Source organism: Xenopus laevis, chromosome 9_10S (genome assembly GCF_017654675.1).
Source record: "Xenopus laevis strain J_2021 chromosome 9_10S, Xenopus_laevis_v10.1, whole genome shotgun sequence".
Lineage (NCBI taxonomy): Eukaryota > Metazoa > Chordata > Amphibia > Anura > Pipidae > Xenopus > Xenopus laevis.
Window position 1 is genome coordinate 66,655,035 of NC_054388.1, and position 20,518 is coordinate 66,675,552.

The window sequence follows — 20,518 nt, forward strand, 5'->3', positions numbered from 1 at the left end:
GTGTTTGTTAAGGGCCAACGATCTTGCGAACAAAGCCCTAAAGGCAATGCCTAGTGCCTAACATTCATTTTCTGAAAAAAGAAAGATCTTTTATGCCTGGACTATTTTGTTCTTTTTGATTGGTGTAGTGACTTCTTTGTGAGCCCTGCATTGCAAGCTTGATTTGTCTTACCATCAAACAAATAGTTCTGTTGCCAGTTGATAATAATGCTGATATGTTGTAATTGGATAAGGGGATTTTTTGGTACAGTATAAAAAGTAGTTCTTTTACAGTATAAGGTAGAGGTAAGATCATACATAGTACATTTTCTTTTATAGCACAATAGGTACATGTGATTAAAATAGGGATGCACCGAATCCAGGATTCGTCCTTTTTAAGCAGGATTCGGGTTCGGCCGAATCCTTCTGTCCGGCCGAACCAAGTCCTCATTTGCATATGCAAATTAAGGGTTGGGAAATCGCGGGACTTTTTGTCTCAAAACAAGGAAATCAATTTGGTTCGGTATTCGGCCGAATCTTTTTTAAGGATTCGGGGGTTCGGCCGAATCCAAAATAGTGGATTTGGTGCATCCCTACACCGAATCCACTGTCTTGGATTGGAATCCTGAATCCTTTGCAACAGATTCGGCCAAATGCCGATCCAAATCCTAATTAGCATATGCAAATTAGGGGTGGGAAGGGGAAAACATTTTTTACTTCCTTGTTTTGTGACAAAAAGTCATGTGATTTCCCTCCCCGTCCCTAATTTGCACATGCAAATTCGGATTCGCTTCGGCCGAATCCTGCTGAAAAAGATCGAATCCTGGATTCGGTGCATCACTAGATTAAAATCAACTTGTAAAGGTGACCTACATCATAACCAAGGGTTACTACTGAGTTTACTTGGGGCACTCTGGACGATCACACAAATGCTCTGCCAGCACTTGGACCCCAGCAGTGATAGTTCCGTTGCTGATCATAACAGACAACTGAACATAATTTGTTATAGACTTTAATAGAGTAATTCAGTGTAAACTCAATTTGATTTCACCTGATTTGTATTGAAAACAATGTGCTGTACCACTGAAGTGTGCCCAGGTGCAAGTAGCCCTCAGTTTCTCTTGTCATTCTTTTACATGAATTGCAAATACTTTATGGGTAGTTTAACTGCATTTGGTACTGTTCAGATTATGCAGTCTTGCTAAGGCATATAAGTATACAGTTGTGTGTGCTTCAAGCACCTCTTAGTTGCAAAATGTGAAAGTTTGTGTTTATTGGTCAGTAACCAACAGGCAACGTTTCAGGCCTGGTCTTGCCCTTTCTCAAGCCTGATAAGGCATATATTCCGCTTGGCTTGCTGTAATTTGGGAGAATGTTTGTCATATGTTGCTAGATTTGCTTTTTGTACAGTTGGTCATGCCTCCCTAATATGAAAGACACTGGATTGCCTGTGGACACACAAGTCAAAAGTGGCATTCTTTGGGCATATCCCATTATGTCTGGCATAAAGCAGGTGCAGACTTATAGTAAGAACATCATACAGACAATAAAAGTAGTGCTATGTAAATCATATTCTACATACATGGTGGTACAGGTATGGCCTGGAAACACGTTATCCAGAAAGCTCCAAATTACAAAAAAGGCCATCTCCCTTAGACTCCCATTTTATCCAAATAATCCAAATTTTTAAAAATCATTTCCTCTTTCTCTGAAATAATACAGTACCTTGTACTTGATCCAAACTAAGATATAATTAATCCTCGTAAGCACCTTCCTATACCTAGCTGAAAAACGGCAGATCATTTGCTTGTTTTGGCAAAGTTGCCTTGTACAGATCAAAATTGTTAACATTATTTTTTTTTCTTTTACTTCTATGCAAAACTATTAAGAAAACTATTGTTTTATCAGTCCCACAAATAAATCGTTTCCAGAGACATTTCGCCTGCCTGCACAACCAGGAACACAAAAACAGTCCTATTCTGCCATAGTGCAGTTGGACAAGTGATTAAGTGATGCAATTTTTAAAGGAAACAGTCCCATTTCCTGTCACATCTGTATTGAGTATATGTATTTAGGGAATGTGTTCTTGGCATGCTTATATTTCACTCAGCATAAGCCTGTGTCTACCTACTAATGAATATTAGCAGAGTATCTGGGGGAATAATGGGCCATTTTTTTGCTGATATAATCCACCTTTAGGAAATGGTCAGAGTAGAACAGAAATGTATAATATTAAACATACAGTATTAAGCATAATAAGTGTGTAGCAATTAAAGGGAAATATAGCAATTCATTCTTAGAAAACCCAATTCTGCCGGGGTAGATTTAAGCTTGTTAATCACAAGGACAATTGGCAAATGTCTGACCATGGTTAAGCAACTACTTTCCAAGCTGATTCTCCCAGTCTCCAGTAGATTTCTTTTGGAGGTATGAGTAAGCCAGTTTGGCTCAGACATCTAAACTCAGTGTATTTTTTGGAGTCACCCTAATTTAAGTCCCCTTCATCTGATTACCTGTAGAGTAGTAGGTCCAATGCCCACTGTCAGTAATTTGCCCTCAAAACCTAACCTTCCCTCCTCGGATATCCATCTGAAGCAGCAGAAATGCGAGCACAGTAAGGAGCAGGGCTGTGTTGGAATAGGTCAGGGCCAAGATTCAAGCTTCTCTGTAGGCTAATAATCAGGTTGGTGCATGTTATTATTGGCAAAGGGACTTTTTTTGCATGCCCACTTGATCTGGTCCTTTATTGGCCTACAATTTTTTAACTATTGGTTTTGGAGTTAATTATTTGTACTTTTTAACTTTGTTTACACAGAAAAATCAGAGAGAGATGACTAAGATGCAGCAGTGCCTTCGGCCAGAAGAGTTGACCAACCAGATGAACCAAATCGATTTAAACACACAGCACGAGCAGTTAGAGGAGAGCTATCAGCAGCTTGTCGAGGAATACAGGCGGATAGTTGAACGACTGGCTCAGGCCTAGAGCTCTCAAGCATGGTCACAGATCTTTCACAGTATAGCCTTCAGCTTTTTCTCTGATATTGCCAACAGACTGTGATCTTAGTACAGTTCTTAATGTACTGTTACAGTTAATGTTCTCTTGGACTTTTTGGACTACCACTGGGCTGGAATCTTCAGCTGCTTTTTGTTAATGTTAGATCTGTTTGCATTCAGAGCTGACAGACAGTAAATATTGTAATAGCCCGTCTTTCTCAGCACTTAGTTAACGTTCCATGCAAAGTTATTATGGGCAAAACATTTAAATATCCAGTGCTTGGGAATCAGGGATATGAATCATTAAGGTCAATCGTCATATTTAAACTTAAGCTCCCAGAATTTCTAGCACTGGTTAAGAATTTGTCATTTACAGCATAAGATGAAAATATTATGTTTTGCAGGGAAATCAGTTGCTAAAATCCACGTAGGTTGTATTTGACATAATATGTGCAAATATTCACAATACCAAAATATTACATCACATTAAATAATGTTTTCAATGCAAATACCATTTGGCGTTCTGCAGCCTTTATTCTTTTACAGAGCTATGCTGTAGGTTTTTATCTGTTTAGGTTTAAGAATTGTCTTAATTTTTTGGCACAGATCTTCATTTACCAGTGCTGCTTAATCCTACTTTTCACTTAATTACAGCCGCCTGGCCACAAAGTCACTCTTATACCAATTCCTTTCCAGTTGTCATGTAACTAATAGGCTGGCTTTATTGGCATTTTCCTGAGCCAAATACCTGCCCAATGTCATGTGACTTCAGTGGCATACTCCATCTTTGCAAAACATAGGGGATTCTTTGGGATTGATTTTGGGGGGAAGGGGTCAGGATATAGGAGACAATCACTAATTTATCCATTGGCAAGTCATTAATAAGAAGATACCACATGCAAGTGACTTACTAAGAACTAAAGCACTGTGGGGTTATGGTACAGATTAGAATACCTGTAAAATTTACAGGTTGAATGTTTCATATTCCCTCATTTTCTGTTGTCGCTATCAGGCATTTAGAAATACTGTGAATTGGAAATGTAATATTTTTCATATATACACCCGGAGAGCCTGGATAGATCACTACTTCTGGTATCTGTCTATGTAGACTCTACATATTATATATCCTATACCATGTGTTAAAGCTTTTGGGCATCTGCTTTTTTACAATATTCTGATCTTTCCATTAAATTAAGCAGTGGCATGAACCTTAATCAACCTTACTAAGCAATTTATCATATCTTGTCTTGTCTTGGAATTGCTTTTACCTGTGCTTAAAGGGGAATTCTTGCAAAAATTAAAATGTAATACAAGCTTCATCATACTGAAATAAGAAACTTTCTAAATACAATCAATTCATTTTCTACATCATTTCGGATATAATCAAGTTTATCTTCACTATTCCTCTTTCAGCATCTATTTCTCTTTTTATGTCTTCTTGCAACAGTTGGGTGTCAGATATTCATTGACAGATCCAATATATCTTGTAGGGGCTTCCTTTCCTAGCAGATGTATTAGAGCTCACTCAAATAACTGATCCCAGTTCAAACAAAATCTAACAAAATAACTGCCCTTTGCACAAATCCTGAACGTAGAGAGACACAATGTCTGATGCTTTTAATAGTGAGCTCTAATTCTAGGCAAAAGGAGCCCCCTTATAAGATATATTGGATCTAACTGTCAATGAATATCTGACACCCAACTCCTGCATGAAGACAGCATGGAGAGAATCCGATGCTGAGAGGAATAGTGAAGGTAAACTTGATTATTTCAGAAACGGTACAGAATGTTTACCGTAATTGATTATATTTAGAAAACCTCTTATTTCAGTATGCTGAAGCTTATACCCCTTTAAGACAAAGCTGCAAAGGAAAGATACCTCTCTGTCCCTGCTTAAATACATGGGTTGGTACTTAGTCTTTCATTTAGACTTACACACCCCCCCCCCCTCCCTGTACTGAGAACCAAGAACAGCCCCATATTAACAGGCCACCAAGCCAGCATATGTCTAAATGTCAGTACCAGTTATGGATACCTTAAAGGACCAGCAACACATTTATTTTTTTTACAGAAATAAATTATGGCAAAAAAGTTACACTGCCCACCGCCTCAGGTTTAGAAGGCTGGCAAAGAGGAGATGTTGAGAAACGCACATCGAATCTTGCAGTCACCTTTTGGGAAAGACAGAGTACATCCGGAAACCGTGTTTTATAATGGTATTTTTTTTATTAAGCATTAATCATAGTACCATTTCTGAGAGATGGATCTGCAGGTGGAAAACGGTAGAGTGGATTTTTAACTTAAAAAAATTTGTGTTACTGGTCCTTTAATATGTTTATATGCAATAACTGAAATGTTACTGCTTGTTTCAAAGGAAGATAACATTATTTCAGTAGATAATCTTAGAGAATTCTTTGTTCATCGGGAGGGAAAAAGCTTTTCTTATTGTTGAACATAATTTCTAGGATGAATCAGAGGTTGCCTCATTTAGACACTGTTCATTGTATGTTTCTAGAAGGAAAGGGATTTGCACACTCAGTGATAATTACCCTGGCAATTTTCTTTGGTTTCATCATGGCTGTAGAGTATTAAAGTCATTTACTGCCCTTGAAATGGCCCTGATTCTTAATGCATATATATTTCCTCCTTTGACGGTTTATTGTGTTGAGTAGGTTTCATTATTTTTCTGGGGTTTTTGTGATCATACTGGTTTAAAACTGTGGGGTTTTCATAGTGACACTTGGGGGCAGATTCACTAAGCTCGAGTGAAGGATTCGAATGAAAAATACTTCGAATTTCGAAGTATTTTTTTGGTACTTCGACCATCGAATTGGTTAAATTCGTTCGAATTCGAACGAAATCGAACGAATCGAACGAAAAATCGTTCGACTATTCGACCATTCGATAGTCGAAGTACTTGCCCTTTAAAAAAAACTTCGACCCCCTACTTCGGCAGGTAAAACCTACCGAAGTCAATGTTAGCCTATGGGGAAGGTCCCCATAGGCTTGCTAACCTTTTTTTGATCGAAGGATTTTCCTTCGATCGTTGGATTAAAATCGTTCGAATCGTTCGATCCGAAGGATTTAATCGTTCGATCGAACAAAAATCCTTCGATCGATCGAAGGATTAGCACTAAATCCTTCGACTTCGATATTCGAAGTCGAAGGATTTCAATTCGAGGGTCGAATTTCGAAGTATTTTTTACTTCGAAATTCGACCCTTAGTGAATCTGCCCCTTACAGTTTGAAATAAAAATACAGCAAAATGGAATGGTTGTTGTGGGTATTTGTTTTTATTCCCTTGTATTGATGTATAAATGGTTAATGTAAAAAATCATTCTGGTTCATTAACCAGAAATGGAATATGAACCAGTTTTCCCACCAGGAGGTCTTAAACCATTGTGAATACATTGTAGTCTCTACTGGTAGAGCATTAAAATATCTAAAGGAAGATCTTTGTGTGCAAAGGATGACAACAGAGAAAGGCAATTATCCACACCCCAGCTGTTGTTATCCTTTATTTATAGGGTGCTGATATATTCTACAACACTTTACATGGACTGTCACATCAGTTGTACATATACTGTAGGTATGGTAGGCCAGTGCCAGTGTTTTAAATAATATTTAGTGCCATTATTTCTATAGACACCCCATTGTAATAATCCAACCTTGCTGATGGTTAGTCTGTTTAGGGAGCAGAATAATCATAAACAAGGCACAACAGTAAAAAAAAAAGAAAAGAAATATCTATATCTATCTATATATATATATATATATATATATATATATAGCCAGTGTAAAGTGCCCATGTGCTGTGCCCTACACAATCATAGAGCCTGAGGAGGGAAGGGGGAATGTGAGGAGGGCAGTAACATGTAGGATTTGCTAAATGGAAAGTAATGCCTCAGGCATAGAGGCGGGCAAATATTTTATTGACAGCTCAGATATTTAAACACCTTTTTAACAGGTTTGTATGTTGTAACGAAAAGAAGAATTTGTGTTCCATGTTGTACAGTTTTTTTATGTATAGGTGACCGGTTCGCTTTAAGCCTGACCACTAGCCATTGTGCTCCAAGATTATATATAACTATAGCAGGGGTCCCATAACCAGTTAATGTCTACCCCATGCATACAAATATATGAGAAACATTGAAATTACAGGTATGAAACTATACCTAGCATTAAAGGTACCTCACAACCATTGAGCCCAAAGATTTCACAGAATTATGGGTTGGTTGGGAGTTGTAGTCTCATGAATGCAGGAAGGGCACAGCCAGGGTTGCTGACACTCTGTGCCTTTAAAAATATGTTAAGAAGCTTGCCATGTAGTATAAAACATCTCGGAAACCTCTAAAAAATAGAAAATGAATGGCAGTTGCAACAGTGCTCAGAGCAAGCAAGTTTACATCATTTCCTTTTTTGGGTTTAGATCCTTTATAACAGCTGATGTGTGTTACAAGCATATGATATAAAACACAAAAAACATGAACGTGTTTGCATGCCAGGGAAGTCAATAACTGCTATCATGAGAATTCAAAGTTTTTTCTCAATTCTGCCTAAAAAAAAGCATATTTTCCAGTCTGTTTTAACAATAGCCTGCTCAGAATTGTTGGCTGTACCAGTTTCAGTGTGATAATTATCTGTCTTTTTATGAAAACTGTAGATTCAGCTGTTGGGAATGCATCAGAAGACTAAATGTGTGGAGCTTTATGGAGCTGTAGCCAAAAGGATTATATTACATACATAGGGATGCGTTTTTAGACGGCCTCAAAATGTAAAATACATGAATGCATATTAGAACCAAAGTGTATATTTATATGAGTTCCTTAATCTTGAAAGAATTAGGCTATTTGATGCTGTTTGGAACCGTTACCTTTTCCATTGCAAGCTATAGTCTTTTCCTTTTTTTTTTAATAAGAAAGGCTTATTGCTGTATTGTTCAGTTAAACATAAATGGCCATATTTAATCTGGCAATTTAGCAGTCATATTGGTCCATAACTGAACATTTCATCATTTGATGCCCTCTTCTTGGCACCAGCATGGGAGACTGGCAGATGAAGATGTTTGATTGAAGTCATTGGCCCATATAAATGGATCAGAGGAGATCAGAGAGGAGAGGCATTGCAATGTTTTTAGTACACAGCCACCAGCAGAAATGTGATAAACGTAATGCAGAATAAATCAAGATTCCTGGATCAGACTCTAAATAAAGATGCATCAATATCTAACACAGGTTAACATGTGGCTTAAAATGAGCTTCATGCACTTGCCAAGATGTAAAAACGATTTAAACGGCGCAATACTTTTAAATAACCAACTACAGTTGTGTTCAGAATAATAGCAGTGTGTTTAAAAAAAGTGAATAAAGTCTTATAATTTATAAGAAAATATAGAAAAGTACCTCGACTGTAACGTCTTAATTAATAGACTGTAGCGATATTGAATAGATCCAAATCAATTAAAAAATAACCAAAGAGAAGTGTTAAAAGAACCAAAATATTCAGCGACTCGCCAACGCGCGTTTCACATAATAGCTTTCTCAAGGCGCCTACTCGCCAACGCGCGTTTCGCTTAATAGCTTTCTCAAGGCGCCTTGAGAAAGCTATTAAGCGAAACGCGTGTTGGCGAGTCGCTGATTATTTTGGTTCTTTTAACACTTCTCTTTGGTTATTTTTTAATTGATTTGGATCTATTCAATATCGCTACAGTCTCTTTCAATCTCCAACAATCTTCTTTCAATTCCAAGGGGACGGTGATTTGTGGCTTATTAGGGTTAGCTGAGTCTCTCCAAGATCAGGGCAAGTTAATATACCAAGGCCATAGTCTAGGTTACCCTGTCCTGCCTCCTCCTTTGTGGTGTCCCAGTCTTAGAAACAAATAGGCAGCTAGCCTTGGGACAGCTCCACCTTCTTTTGTTTCCTTATATACTCTCTCTATTCTGCAAGACTGTAGCATTTGTTTAGCCCTCATTCAATTTTGGTCATTTTTTTAATCTATCCGGATCTTTTTAATTAATTTAAATATCTGGCAATTTTTGAAATCATAACACTTTTGTAATTTAATTTATGGTCCTGCTATAAATTCTTTATTTAATCAACTTTGAGCACCTTACTAATCAATTGCACTTTTTAGATGAATTTTGGTCCTTTTATATAAAAAAAAAAACTTTTTACCTTTTTTTTTTTTTTTGGGCCTAATCATGAATCATTAATGAATTGATTAGCTATAATTGGTTGAACACCGATGGTACACGATGCACTAATTGGCACTTCATATTTATATGTATGAATTGGGTAGAAATTACTTTGTTGATTGATTAATTAATTGATCAGGCACACTTTGCACTTTATTCAATTTTATTATTTAATTTAGGGATTCGATTAATCGCTGGATATTAATTAAGACGTTACAGTCGAGGTACTTTTCTATATTTTCTTATAAATTTTGAGCACTGACCTTCTGACGGTTGTCAGCCCTCGAGTGTAACTGTTAAGATCTTGTTTTTTGTTGGGATTCAAGAGTTCTTTTCCTTCTTCTTAATTTTTCAGTCTTATAATTCTTAATAGTGTTTATTTCCATACATGCGATTGCATTGGGAACACTGCACATTCTATTCCAAATCAAAACCTGTAGAAAAATGTATCTTATTTGTGTTATTCCTTTACAGAAAGTGAAGAAAATGGAATATTAGGTTGTTCCAAAATATAGCAGTGTCTGCATTCTTCTTTACAAACTCAAACATTCACTGTATAAACTGAAAAATATTTCAAGATTGCTCTTTCCTATGGATCACTGAAGTAATATTTAGTTGTATAATCAGTGTTTCTGAGAACTGCTGCACATCTTTGTTGCATGGAGTCCACCAACTTCTGGCACCTGTTACATTCCACAATTATTCTGCATTTCTTGGTTTTGCCTCAGAAACAGCATTTTTGATGTCACAACAAGCTTTCTATTGGATTTAGGTCTGGGGATTGGGCTGGCCACTCCATAACATCAATCTTGTTGGTCTGGAACCAAAATGTTGCACGTTTACTGGTGTGTTTGGGGTCGTTGTCTTATTGAATCACCCATTTCAAGGGCATTTCCTTTTTTGACTCCAAGTATTTTGATGTAGTGAAACTGATCTATGATCCCTGGTGTGTGATAAATAGGCCTAACACCATAGTATGAGAAACATCCCCATATCATGATGCTTGTGCCACCATGCTTCACTGTCTTCACATTGTACTGTGGCTTTAATTTAGTGTTTGGGAGTCATCTGACAAACTTGGCCCCTAGACTAGAACAATCTTGCTTGTCCACAAAATGTTGCGCCATTTCTCGCAAAGATCTGATCGTACAAATCGAGGCCGTGTGTGGAGAGTCCCGACATTTTTCGTCTGTCGGAGATCGGTTGTTTGGTTGATCGGACAGGTTAAAAGATTTCTGTCGGCTGCGGGTAATATCTCTGCATGTATTGCCGATCGTACGATTTTCAGAGGGAGACTGTCCCTAGCTTTTGTCGGACATACCTTTCGTATGATTGCTGTCGGGCAGACCACCGGCTGATCTGTTCTTTTGTACTTTATTTGATCGGAATGGTTGGTGGCAGGTCGGGAGATGGGGAAGTCCAGTCGTACGATGATTTGTACGATCGGATCTTTGCGTCAATGGCCAGCTTAAGGTCAGTCAGTGTGTTCTTTGGCAAATGGTAAGCTCTTCAGCAAGTCTTTTTTTCAACAATGGGATATGCAGGGGCTGAGCAGCCTATCATTTTCTGCACTTCTTTATATGTTTTCCCCTCACCAATAAACCTATTAATCAAAGTACTATGTTCTTCTGAACAATGTCTGGAACAACCCTTTTTACTCAGATCTTCAGAGAGAAATGCACTATAACCAGCTTGCACAACATTTGCTGCCTTCCTTCATTTAACAAGGGCCGTAATTGACACCTGTTTTTTCACAGAATGAATGACCTCACTAATTGAACTCCACACTGCTATTATTTGGAACAAGCTATTATTATTTTAAGCAGGCCTCATATAATGATTAATTACACAGAATCAGCAGCATGCATGTCATGACTGTTGAGTCTGTTGCTTTTCTATTTCTCTACTGCACCTACTTGTAAATTATTTGCCATGTAGAAATAGAATTTCTACCAAAAACAGATTGATCAGGTTAGTGATGTTGGTCTGCTATTATTCTGAACACAACTGTATCTCCCCACTTCAGTTACAAAGATCCATGTTATTGACTTCACTGGGGATTATTTTTTAGAACAGCTGCATCACATTTTAGCTCACCCATTTTTTATATTGTTGTTTTATTTACTATTTCCTAAATACCCCGAGATGTTTCATTTGTAACCTAGAAAGTTGCCTTCACTAAAAATGCCATCCCTGTGATTGTGATAAAGTGAGCACCTTGTTAAGTGGAAAGAGTTTACTGGGGAAAAAAAGCTTTATGACTCATGTCTAGAACATTGGTTGTAATGTGTGCGCAAGGTATGTTTATACTGCATAATTAAGGTCTGGTTGGGATACTTGTAAATACCTATCCAGATAAATCATGCTTGGCACAGGTAAATAATTATCTAAAGGGGGCTGAGGGTGAATAGCATAAGATCATAGATGTACATGAATCTTTTAAATGTCCTGGTAACTGAAATGGCACTGTGCACCAGGAAAATGATAGCTTTGGTCTTGCCTGGTCAATGTGTCTTAAAGGGGTTGTTCACTTTTACTTCAATATTAATACATGGCCAATTCTTAGTACCTTTTCCATTAGTCTTCATTTTTTTTATTAATTAATTATCTTCTATATTTTTTCAGCTTTCAAATGGGGGTCACTGACCCCACCAGCTAAAACATTATTGCTCAGCGAGTCTACAATTGTATTGTTATTGTTACTTTTTATTACTTAGCTTGCTAGTCAGTCTTTTTCTATTCATCTTCTAGTTCATACCTTTAATTACGGGGCTTAATCTCCATACCTCAAGTCTAGTAAAAAGCCTTTAACCATTAAATAAACCCAACAGAATTGTTTTTCCACGAATATGTGTTCATGCAGCCTAGTTTACATGAAGTGCAAGGTACTGTTTTGTTATTACCTCCCCTGAATTAAGGCCTCCCCTTAATTCTAAGCTTTCTGGGTAAAGGTTTTCCAGATAAGGGATCCTATGCGTGTAGTAACAATTGTCCTGTCCATCATTCAGTTCTGCTTTTATGGATCAGAAATGTAAAGCTTTGGCTGACCCAGTTAAAGTCAGACGTGTTCTAGACTGTGCTTTCCTGCAGCATTGGTACTAGGGTCCAGAGTGGGTGACATTTTGCTTTTGCTAGGCTACCACATGGGGTTTTTATTGGACTTTCAGCTTTCTTGTCATTGTTCTTATCAGAAGCTGGAGTCTGTAGCTGATTTACAATATCCAGCAGCCCCATCATGAAATTGTTCAGATGTTGCTAGAGTTGCTACTATATATTCTACTATGCTAATAGCCAATCACAGTTCATTGTAGTCTCACATAAAAGTGATCTGCTTTTTTGCACCATTGGCTGCCCTTGCAAAACATACAAAAGCTCCATTATTCTCTTTAGTCCAACCCACTTTTTCCATAGCAATTAGCAGTGTCTCATGAAAGACTAAATTGCTGGCAGAGGACATAAAATAAAACCATTTGAACTATCTGCATGTACAATTCTTTTTTATTATGGAACCAACTTTATATAAATAGCTGGGGAAGTCTGAGAAATATTTATTTGTCTTCATGTTGCAGCCTCAGCAGACTGCATTGTCCATTGTGTGGGGGTTTCTCAATGGATAGTGTACTGTATCTAGGAATCATGTGTAGTTAATAAAAAAAAATCTCAGGTCTTTTTGTTATATTATTGTCTTAGGGAAAGGCAGAGGGGCCTTAGACCCAGAAGATCCCCTGTTAGAATATAGAATAAAGTACAATATTGCTGCTTTTGTGCTAATAGGTGCTACCTTACTAAAATGCTGATATCTTGTATTTTATTAAGTGCTCTTGTTTGAAAACCTTGCAATTTATTTGTTGATTTTTAGTGTCTTTGCTGTTGTTGATTTGTAGTCAGTGATCTGCTTACTGGTGCCATTCCCATGAGAATGAAGCCAGCTCTGTTTAATTAGCTACCTTTTTTAATTTGTGTGGTGCGAGAGGCATTAAACAGCTTCCTCATAGTTCTGAACACACATACAATTAGTGATATGAACACACAAATAGTTGGGGCAGCATTTTATGTTACAGCTTCAAAGATATAAACTCGGGTTGCTACAAATCAAATCAGTGGCGTAACTAGATGTTACTGGGCCCCCAAAATGTCTAGAAGTTGACTTGTTATGCCAATATGTATTGAAATTGTATATGAATTTGGTCTCATGGGGCCCCTATAACTCCTGGGCCCCCCTGCGGACGCAGGGTCTGCTTCCTCTATAGTTACGCCCCTGAATCAAATGTCTGATCTGTGTTTAAGTCTAATCCCGGGACTTTTTGCAGGATTTGGATTTTCCCGAATCTGAGAGCCAAGTATTTTCTTGAACCAAATTTGATTCGTTTTTTCAGTGCTTTAAACTTGTGTGATAATCATCATCATTTATTTATATAGCGCTGTCAAGATACGCAGTGCTTAGATAATGGGTCTTTCCATAATTTGGATCTCCATAATTTAGGATGCAGTTGTTTTCAGTGCATCCCTTGTTTAAAGGAATAGTTCAGTGTGAAAATAAAAACTGGGTAAATAGATAGGCTGTGCAAAATAAAAAATGTTTCTAATATAGTTAGTTAGCCAGAAATGTAATGTATAAAGGCTGGAGTGAACAGATGTCTAATAAAACAGCCAGAATCCAACTTCCTGCTTTTCAGCTCTATAACTCTGAGTTAAGGTGGCCATACACGGGCCGATAAAAGCTGCCGACAGACTGTGTCGGCAGCTTATTGGCCCGTATATGGTGGCCCCCGACGGGCTTCCCCGATCGAGATCTGGCCGAAAGTCGGCCAGATCTCGATCGGATGGGACAGAAAATCCCGTCGGATCGCGGCCGCATCTGTTCGTTGATGCGGTCCCGCGATCCGACCGCCCGTTTACCGAATGCTAGGATCCGATCGTTGGGCCCTAGGGCCCACGATCGGATCTGCCCGATATTGCCTACCTCAAGGTGGGCATATCGGAGGGAGATCCGCTCGTTTGGCGACATCGCCAAACGAGCGGATCTATCCATGTATGGCCACCTTTAGTCAGCGACTTGAAGGGGGGCCACATGGTACATTTCTGTTCAGTGAGTTTGCAATTGATCCTCAGCATTCAGCTCAGATTCAAAAGCAACAGATATGACCCATGTGGCCCCCCTTCAAGTCTCTGATTGGTTACTGCCTGGTAGCCAGGGTAACCAGTCAGTGTAAACAAAGAGAGCTGAAAAACAGGAAGTTGGTTCTGACTGACTTGTTATATATCAAATCACTCCAGCCTTTATACATTACATTTTTGGCTAACTAACTATATTAGAAACATTTTTTATTTTGCACAGCCTATCTATTTACCCAGTTTTTATTTTTACACTGAACAATTCCTTTAATCTTCACTCTCATTACAAGTTTACAGATATTTGTGTAGAAATTAGGGATGCGCCGAATCCAGGATTCGGTTCGGGATTCGCCAAGCATTTGGCCTTTTTCAAGTGGATTCATATGCAAATTAGTGGCAGGGAGGGAAATTGAGTGACTTTTTGCCACAAAGCAAGGACTTAGAAAATGTTTTCCCCTTCCCACTCCTAACTTGCATATGCTTATTAGGATTCGGTTCGGTATTCGGCTGAATCTTTTGCAAAGGATTCGGGGGTTCGGCCAAATCCAAAATAGTGGATTCAGTGCATCCGTAGTAGAAATACAAGTATTGTTGTATCAACCATGCAGCCTTTTGTTTCAAGAATAAATACTATAATACATGAGTGTAAACCCCAAATCTGTTCACGCTGGGAGTGCACTCTCTAGGTGTGCAAATTGGCATTATTCCCAAATCTCACACTGACTAGCCTTCAGCATTGGTCCTCGCCTACTGCTTCAACCAGCCCCACAGTGTGGAAACCACTGCAATATATTATGCACTGCTTGTTGACTGCACATAACTTTTCCTGTATATCTGCATAGCTTTATTGTTTATTTGCCATGACATTTGTGTACATGTCATGGCACAAAATGGCCCCTGCCTGCTTGCTGTGACTTTGTAATTCCAAGACTGAAGGAAACAAATTTTAAATAACAAATATAGTGTAAGAAAAGTTCATTTTGCTTAACTAACATTATAGAAAAGATTTAGGAATGCTATCTTAGAGTGACAGGTCCCCTTTAATTTGCTTGAATATGAAAGACCCTTTTAATGGGATAACTGTGGAAAATCCTTAAAGGAGAAGGAAAGCTACGGAGGCATTTTATTGCCAATAGATTAGCTGCAATAGTGCAACCGAGAATGCTATATTTATTCTGTAGAATGTTTTACCATACCTGAGTAAAAAGCTCTAGAAACTCTCTGTTTGTTTAGAATAGGAGCTGCAGTATTAACATGGTGTGACATCACTTCCTGCCTGAGTCTCTCCCTGCTCTGGGCTCAGATTACAGTTGAGAAGGGTGGGGGGAGAGGAGCAAACTGAGCATGCTCTTGCCCAGGGCAATGAGGTTTAAGCTGAAGGCAGGAAGTCTGATACAGAAGCCCATGTGTACACAATAGAAGGAAAGAAATGCAGTATTTCTTTTGACAGGGAACTCAGAGCAACATTACTTTGGGGGTTTACTGGTATATTTAGATGGACCTCTCTGATAAGGCTTACTTAGTTTTAACCTTTCCTTCGCCTTTAAGTCAAGGCAAACAATGTGTTTACACCCATTCATAAGCATTTATACAACTATACACAGAACATTCTTTGAATGTGATAAACTATACTAAGTAGGGGTAAAATGGGTCCTTCCAGACATTGTTCAGAAGAACCTCGTACTTTTACTGATTAAAAGGTTGATTGGAGAGGGGAAAAAATAACGAAAATGGTAAGCTGCTCAGCTAAAATGATCTCCAATGCTTTAAAATGGCAACCAAAACTTGAAAGATGTGGAAGAAAACAGAAAACTTCCATTTGAATTGATACAAGAATAGTCAAGAAGGTCCTCTATATTCCTTTTGGCAATTTCTGGCACTTTTGGCGCATGCGCAGTTGCTACAAGCCAGAAGTCTGCTCCAACTGTGCACGTGCCAATACGGAGCTCACTTACAGTAGAAGACCAGAGATCCAGGAAGATGTCGCCCATGAGCTCAGCTGTGCTTACTCTGCATAGATATGTGAGCAAACTCTTAGTGGCAATTTCAGCAGTAAATAACAATGTGGGGGTGGCAGAGGGGAGGGACTTCCTAGGGTAGTAGGTAAGGGAATTTTATAATTGGGACGGTTTAGTTCTCCTTTGATCCAATAGAGAACTTGTGGGGTGACATCAAAAATGCTGTTTCTGGGGCAAAACCAAGAAATGCAGAAGAATTGTGGAATGTAACAGGTGCGAGAAGTTGGTCGACTCCATGCAACAAAGATGTGCAGCAGTTCTCAGAAACACTGCTTATACAACTAAATATTAGTTCAGTGATTCAAAGGAAAGCAAAATCTTGAAACATTTTTCAGTTTATACAATGAATCTGTTTGTAAAGAAGAATTCAGACACTACTATATTTTAGAACAGCCTAATATTACCTAGCTTCACTTTCTGCAAATAACACAAACTTCATACATTTTTCTTCATGTTTTGAATTAGAATAGAATGTGCAGTGTTCCCAATGTATTTGCATGTAGGGAAACAAAAGCTATAATAAGGATTTTGAACTTTATTCACTTTTTAAAACTGCTATTATTCTGTACACAGCCGTACATCTAACATGGTTAACTGACAACTGTACACTGCAATGTTTTTGTATTGCCTTGCAGAAAACAAAGGTCAGTAAATATATATTTTTTTTAATTAAGGTAAATTTTTTAATTTTATACTGGTAATAATTGACTGGAAAACAATTAGATTAGCGTATGTTTTTGTTATTTTTATTCTTTTGCTTTCATCTGAAATAAATCACTCACATTTCGACAGCAGCACAAAACCCGCATGACAAATGAAAGAAAACCATAAAATTGTTCTATATGTCAACAGTATGATCCATATTTTGCATTTGATTCCTCTCACACTGGATTGGTTTCAATAGAACATTTATCTGTCAGCACGAGTCTAGTCTTGCTATTGATATACTTCCTAAGGAGACTGATTATTGCATTTCAATCAGCGGCCCAATCCTTGTTACATGCCTATTCTCATGTTGTTAGAACTGCACTGCAATAAATCTGTGGGCCTTTATGTTGTGCATTGGTTTCAAGTTCCCACGTCCTAGGTCATGGCTTGAGCTATGAGACACGAGGGTCCTGTTAGCTGTAGTTTGTATATAATTAACCTTGGTTTTCTAGAATTAGGTGAGCCACCGGTTTCTCTACTCGTATCATTTACTTTATTGTGGAAGATTAAAATTCTAATGTCAAAATGTTAACATAGACACACCCATCTTTTGTTTATATTTTATATCTGGAATGGAAAACAGAAATTGACCTTTAAGACTATTTTTATGTATTCACAGGCAGTTACACTCTTTGCTGCTCACTGTTGAGAAAGAAACCCTAACCCAGCAAGGAATAAATCATGCTAGTTGAACACTATCTGTAATCCCAAATGCTCAGGATACTATACTTTGCTTACTATTCTGCTTACTAGTAAAGGCCACTAAAACATTTTAAAACACAAGTTGGATAGTTTTGCCATTAAAATGGATAAATGCATTTTTTTTTTAAATTTAAAAAGGTCCCTTTATGGAATAGTCGTACTAGATTTTGGAGCTTTCCCTAGACTGTGATTCAAGATAATAGATCCTGTACTGCAAATAATCTGTCAATGCATTTGTTACTCAACTAAATTAAATTAGTAGACAGCAGTCACTGTATTGAATCGATACCCATGGGGAGGGGGGGGGCAAACATTCACCTCTGTCCAAAAATATTAATCAGCCATCAGAGTGCAACACAGGAACCATATACTGTACGACGATGATGGGAAGACCATATAAACCTTTGGTCTATATTATAAGCTTTTCAATGTCTGAAATGATATGTGTGAGAAGATATTATAAGTATACACGAAGCGAGCTTTACATAGACATCATCTATTTTACAGTTATTACAATCTGCAGAAAGAAACTGCCTGGCTATTGTAGTGTTTTAATTTCATTTTTTTTTTCGTTTTGAATTACACCTTACTGGCAGCCTCTCGGGCCACTACTGTTACTCGATGGCGCCTAGGTTTCATCAAGCTTAGACAAGCAGACTACCTGGATCGTGGCCCAGCTGAACTGTTGAAGCTGATAAACATGATCTCCCCTGTTAAGGAATTTTAGACCTTTGGTAGCAGAATTCCCAAGGCATTTCAAAGAAAGCTGTGTTCAGGTACAGAATGTTGCTTCTTGACAGTCTTGCTGCTGTTGTAAAGTATCACCTTATACCCCATGGGTTAAAACACTACCTAGACCTCTTTGCTTTATTGGTAATTAAGGTCAAATATTCTTTTTAAGATAGCATCACCAAAAGAATAGGTAACGGGGAATGCCGTCAAAGACTTGCGTTGTCAGGTTTTGATTGTTGCAGATGACAAAAGACTAACTGCAACTGCTCAGTGAAGCACAAAGAAACTGTTGCTACCAGTGCCATTATGACTTTACTAGTTGCACCAATGGAATTTTAGCCTTAGAGCTGTTCACTTGTCCACAGGATAAGCATTAACCCATTCTCTACCATATATTCCATGCATTTCTAGTGAAATTTAAAGAGAAATATAATGTAAAAGCAGCTTCTCTAAATACCTAATTACTACTAAAACTCAACTGTAGCTCATAGTAAAAAGCGAGGAAATTGTTTTCAAAATAATAGTCAGATTTTTAACAGTGATTTTAAGGATTTTTGTATTTGAAAAATACATACCTAATGGACATTATTTATCATTTTCAGCCAGAGAGTCCCATTTATCAACATTTGAATTTTAGCAGAGTTTTTTTAAACTCAATTCCTATAAAATCATGAATGCTTAGTATTTTATTAAAAGGTCTGAATATAAAAAGTATATAAAACGTTTTTGAGACAATTACTTGCGGGAAAAAAAAAGTCCTAATGGCTAAAAAGTCCAATAGGACCAGCGCGGTTCCCATTGACTTCTATAGGACCTTGACTGCTCCTATATTGATGATTTTTACATTTACTAAATCTTGAATCGAGTTTTAAAGAACTAAAGAGACCTATACGCAGTTTAATTTAGCTTTGGTTCATAACTCTCGTGAAATATTCATTTGTTTAGGCATTTGTAAAAACTGTGGATATTTATGCTACTAAATATATCTACTTTTAAGCAAATCTTCATGAAGAGTATTATGAGAATTTAACTTTTTATACAGTAACCAAGAAAAAGAAGCAGTTGAACTGTTTTTGAAATGTTACTTCGAACATAGCTGGAAGAATATGTTGTTTACACACACACACACACACGCGATCAATTTTAAACATTTGATTAAAATGGAGTCTATGGTAGATTGCCTTCCTGTAATTCAGAGCTTTCTGGATGATTGATTTCTGGATAACAGATCCCATACCTGTATAATTGGTAGCTCAGAAACCAGCACACTAAGGGGCACATTTACAAAGCTCGAGTGAAGGATTCGAATTAAAAAAACTTCGAATTTCAAAGTGTTTTTTTGGCTACTTCGACCATCCAATGGGCTACTTCGACCTTCGACTACTACTTCGACTTCGAATCGAACGATTCAAACTAAAAATCGTTCGACTATTCGACCATTCGATAATCGAAGTACTGTCTCTTTAAGAAAAACTTCGACCCCCTAGTTCGGCAGCTAAAAGCTACCGAACTCAATGTTAGCCTATGGGGAAGGTCCCCATAGGCTTGCCTGCGGTTTTTTGATCGAAGGATATTCCTTCGATCGTTGGATTAAAATCCTTCGAATCGTTCGATTCGAAGGATTTAATCGTTCGATCGAACGAATAATCCTTCGATCGTTCGATCGCAGAATTTGCGCTAAATCGTTTGACTTCGATATTCGAAGTCGAACGATTTTAGTTCCTGGTCGAATATCGGGGGTTAATTAACCCTCGATATTCGACCCTTAGTAAATCTGCCCCTTAGCATCAGAATGTAATAATCAGTCCTGTAGAATCAGCTTATCTCACAGGCAAACCTCATTTTTTGCTTAAAAAATGGCCATCCTGCTCAAAGCACACTGAACATGTGTATGTCGCAGACACTCCTAACAAAATCCATGATGGGTTGCACTTGATGCAATCCACTGAGTGTGTTTGCCCTGGAGCCGAAACAAGAACAGAGAAGGATTTGAAGAGGATTCGGCTGGGATTCGGGGGCTGAAATCTGCTTGCGACTGATTTCAGCCATGTCTGGCCCTATCCTAAATGAGCTGCT

General features: G+C 37.9%; 1 protein-coding gene across 2 annotated transcripts in view; it reads left to right on the forward strand.

Moving 5' to 3' along the window:
• hat1.S (histone acetyltransferase 1 S homeolog) overlaps window positions 1-3,484 on the forward strand; it is a 35,860-nt gene extending 32,376 nt beyond the window's left edge. For both annotated transcript variants that reach the window (XM_018238856.2, XM_041579274.1), the window contains exon 11: window positions 2,795-3,484. In XM_018238856.2, coding sequence (XP_018094345.1) covers window positions 2,795-2,962 — 168 coding nt within the window. In that variant the 3' untranslated portion in view covers window positions 2,963-3,484. The remainder of the gene's footprint in view (window positions 1-2,794) is intronic.
• The last annotated feature ends 17,034 nt before the right edge of the window (window positions 3,485-20,518 follow it).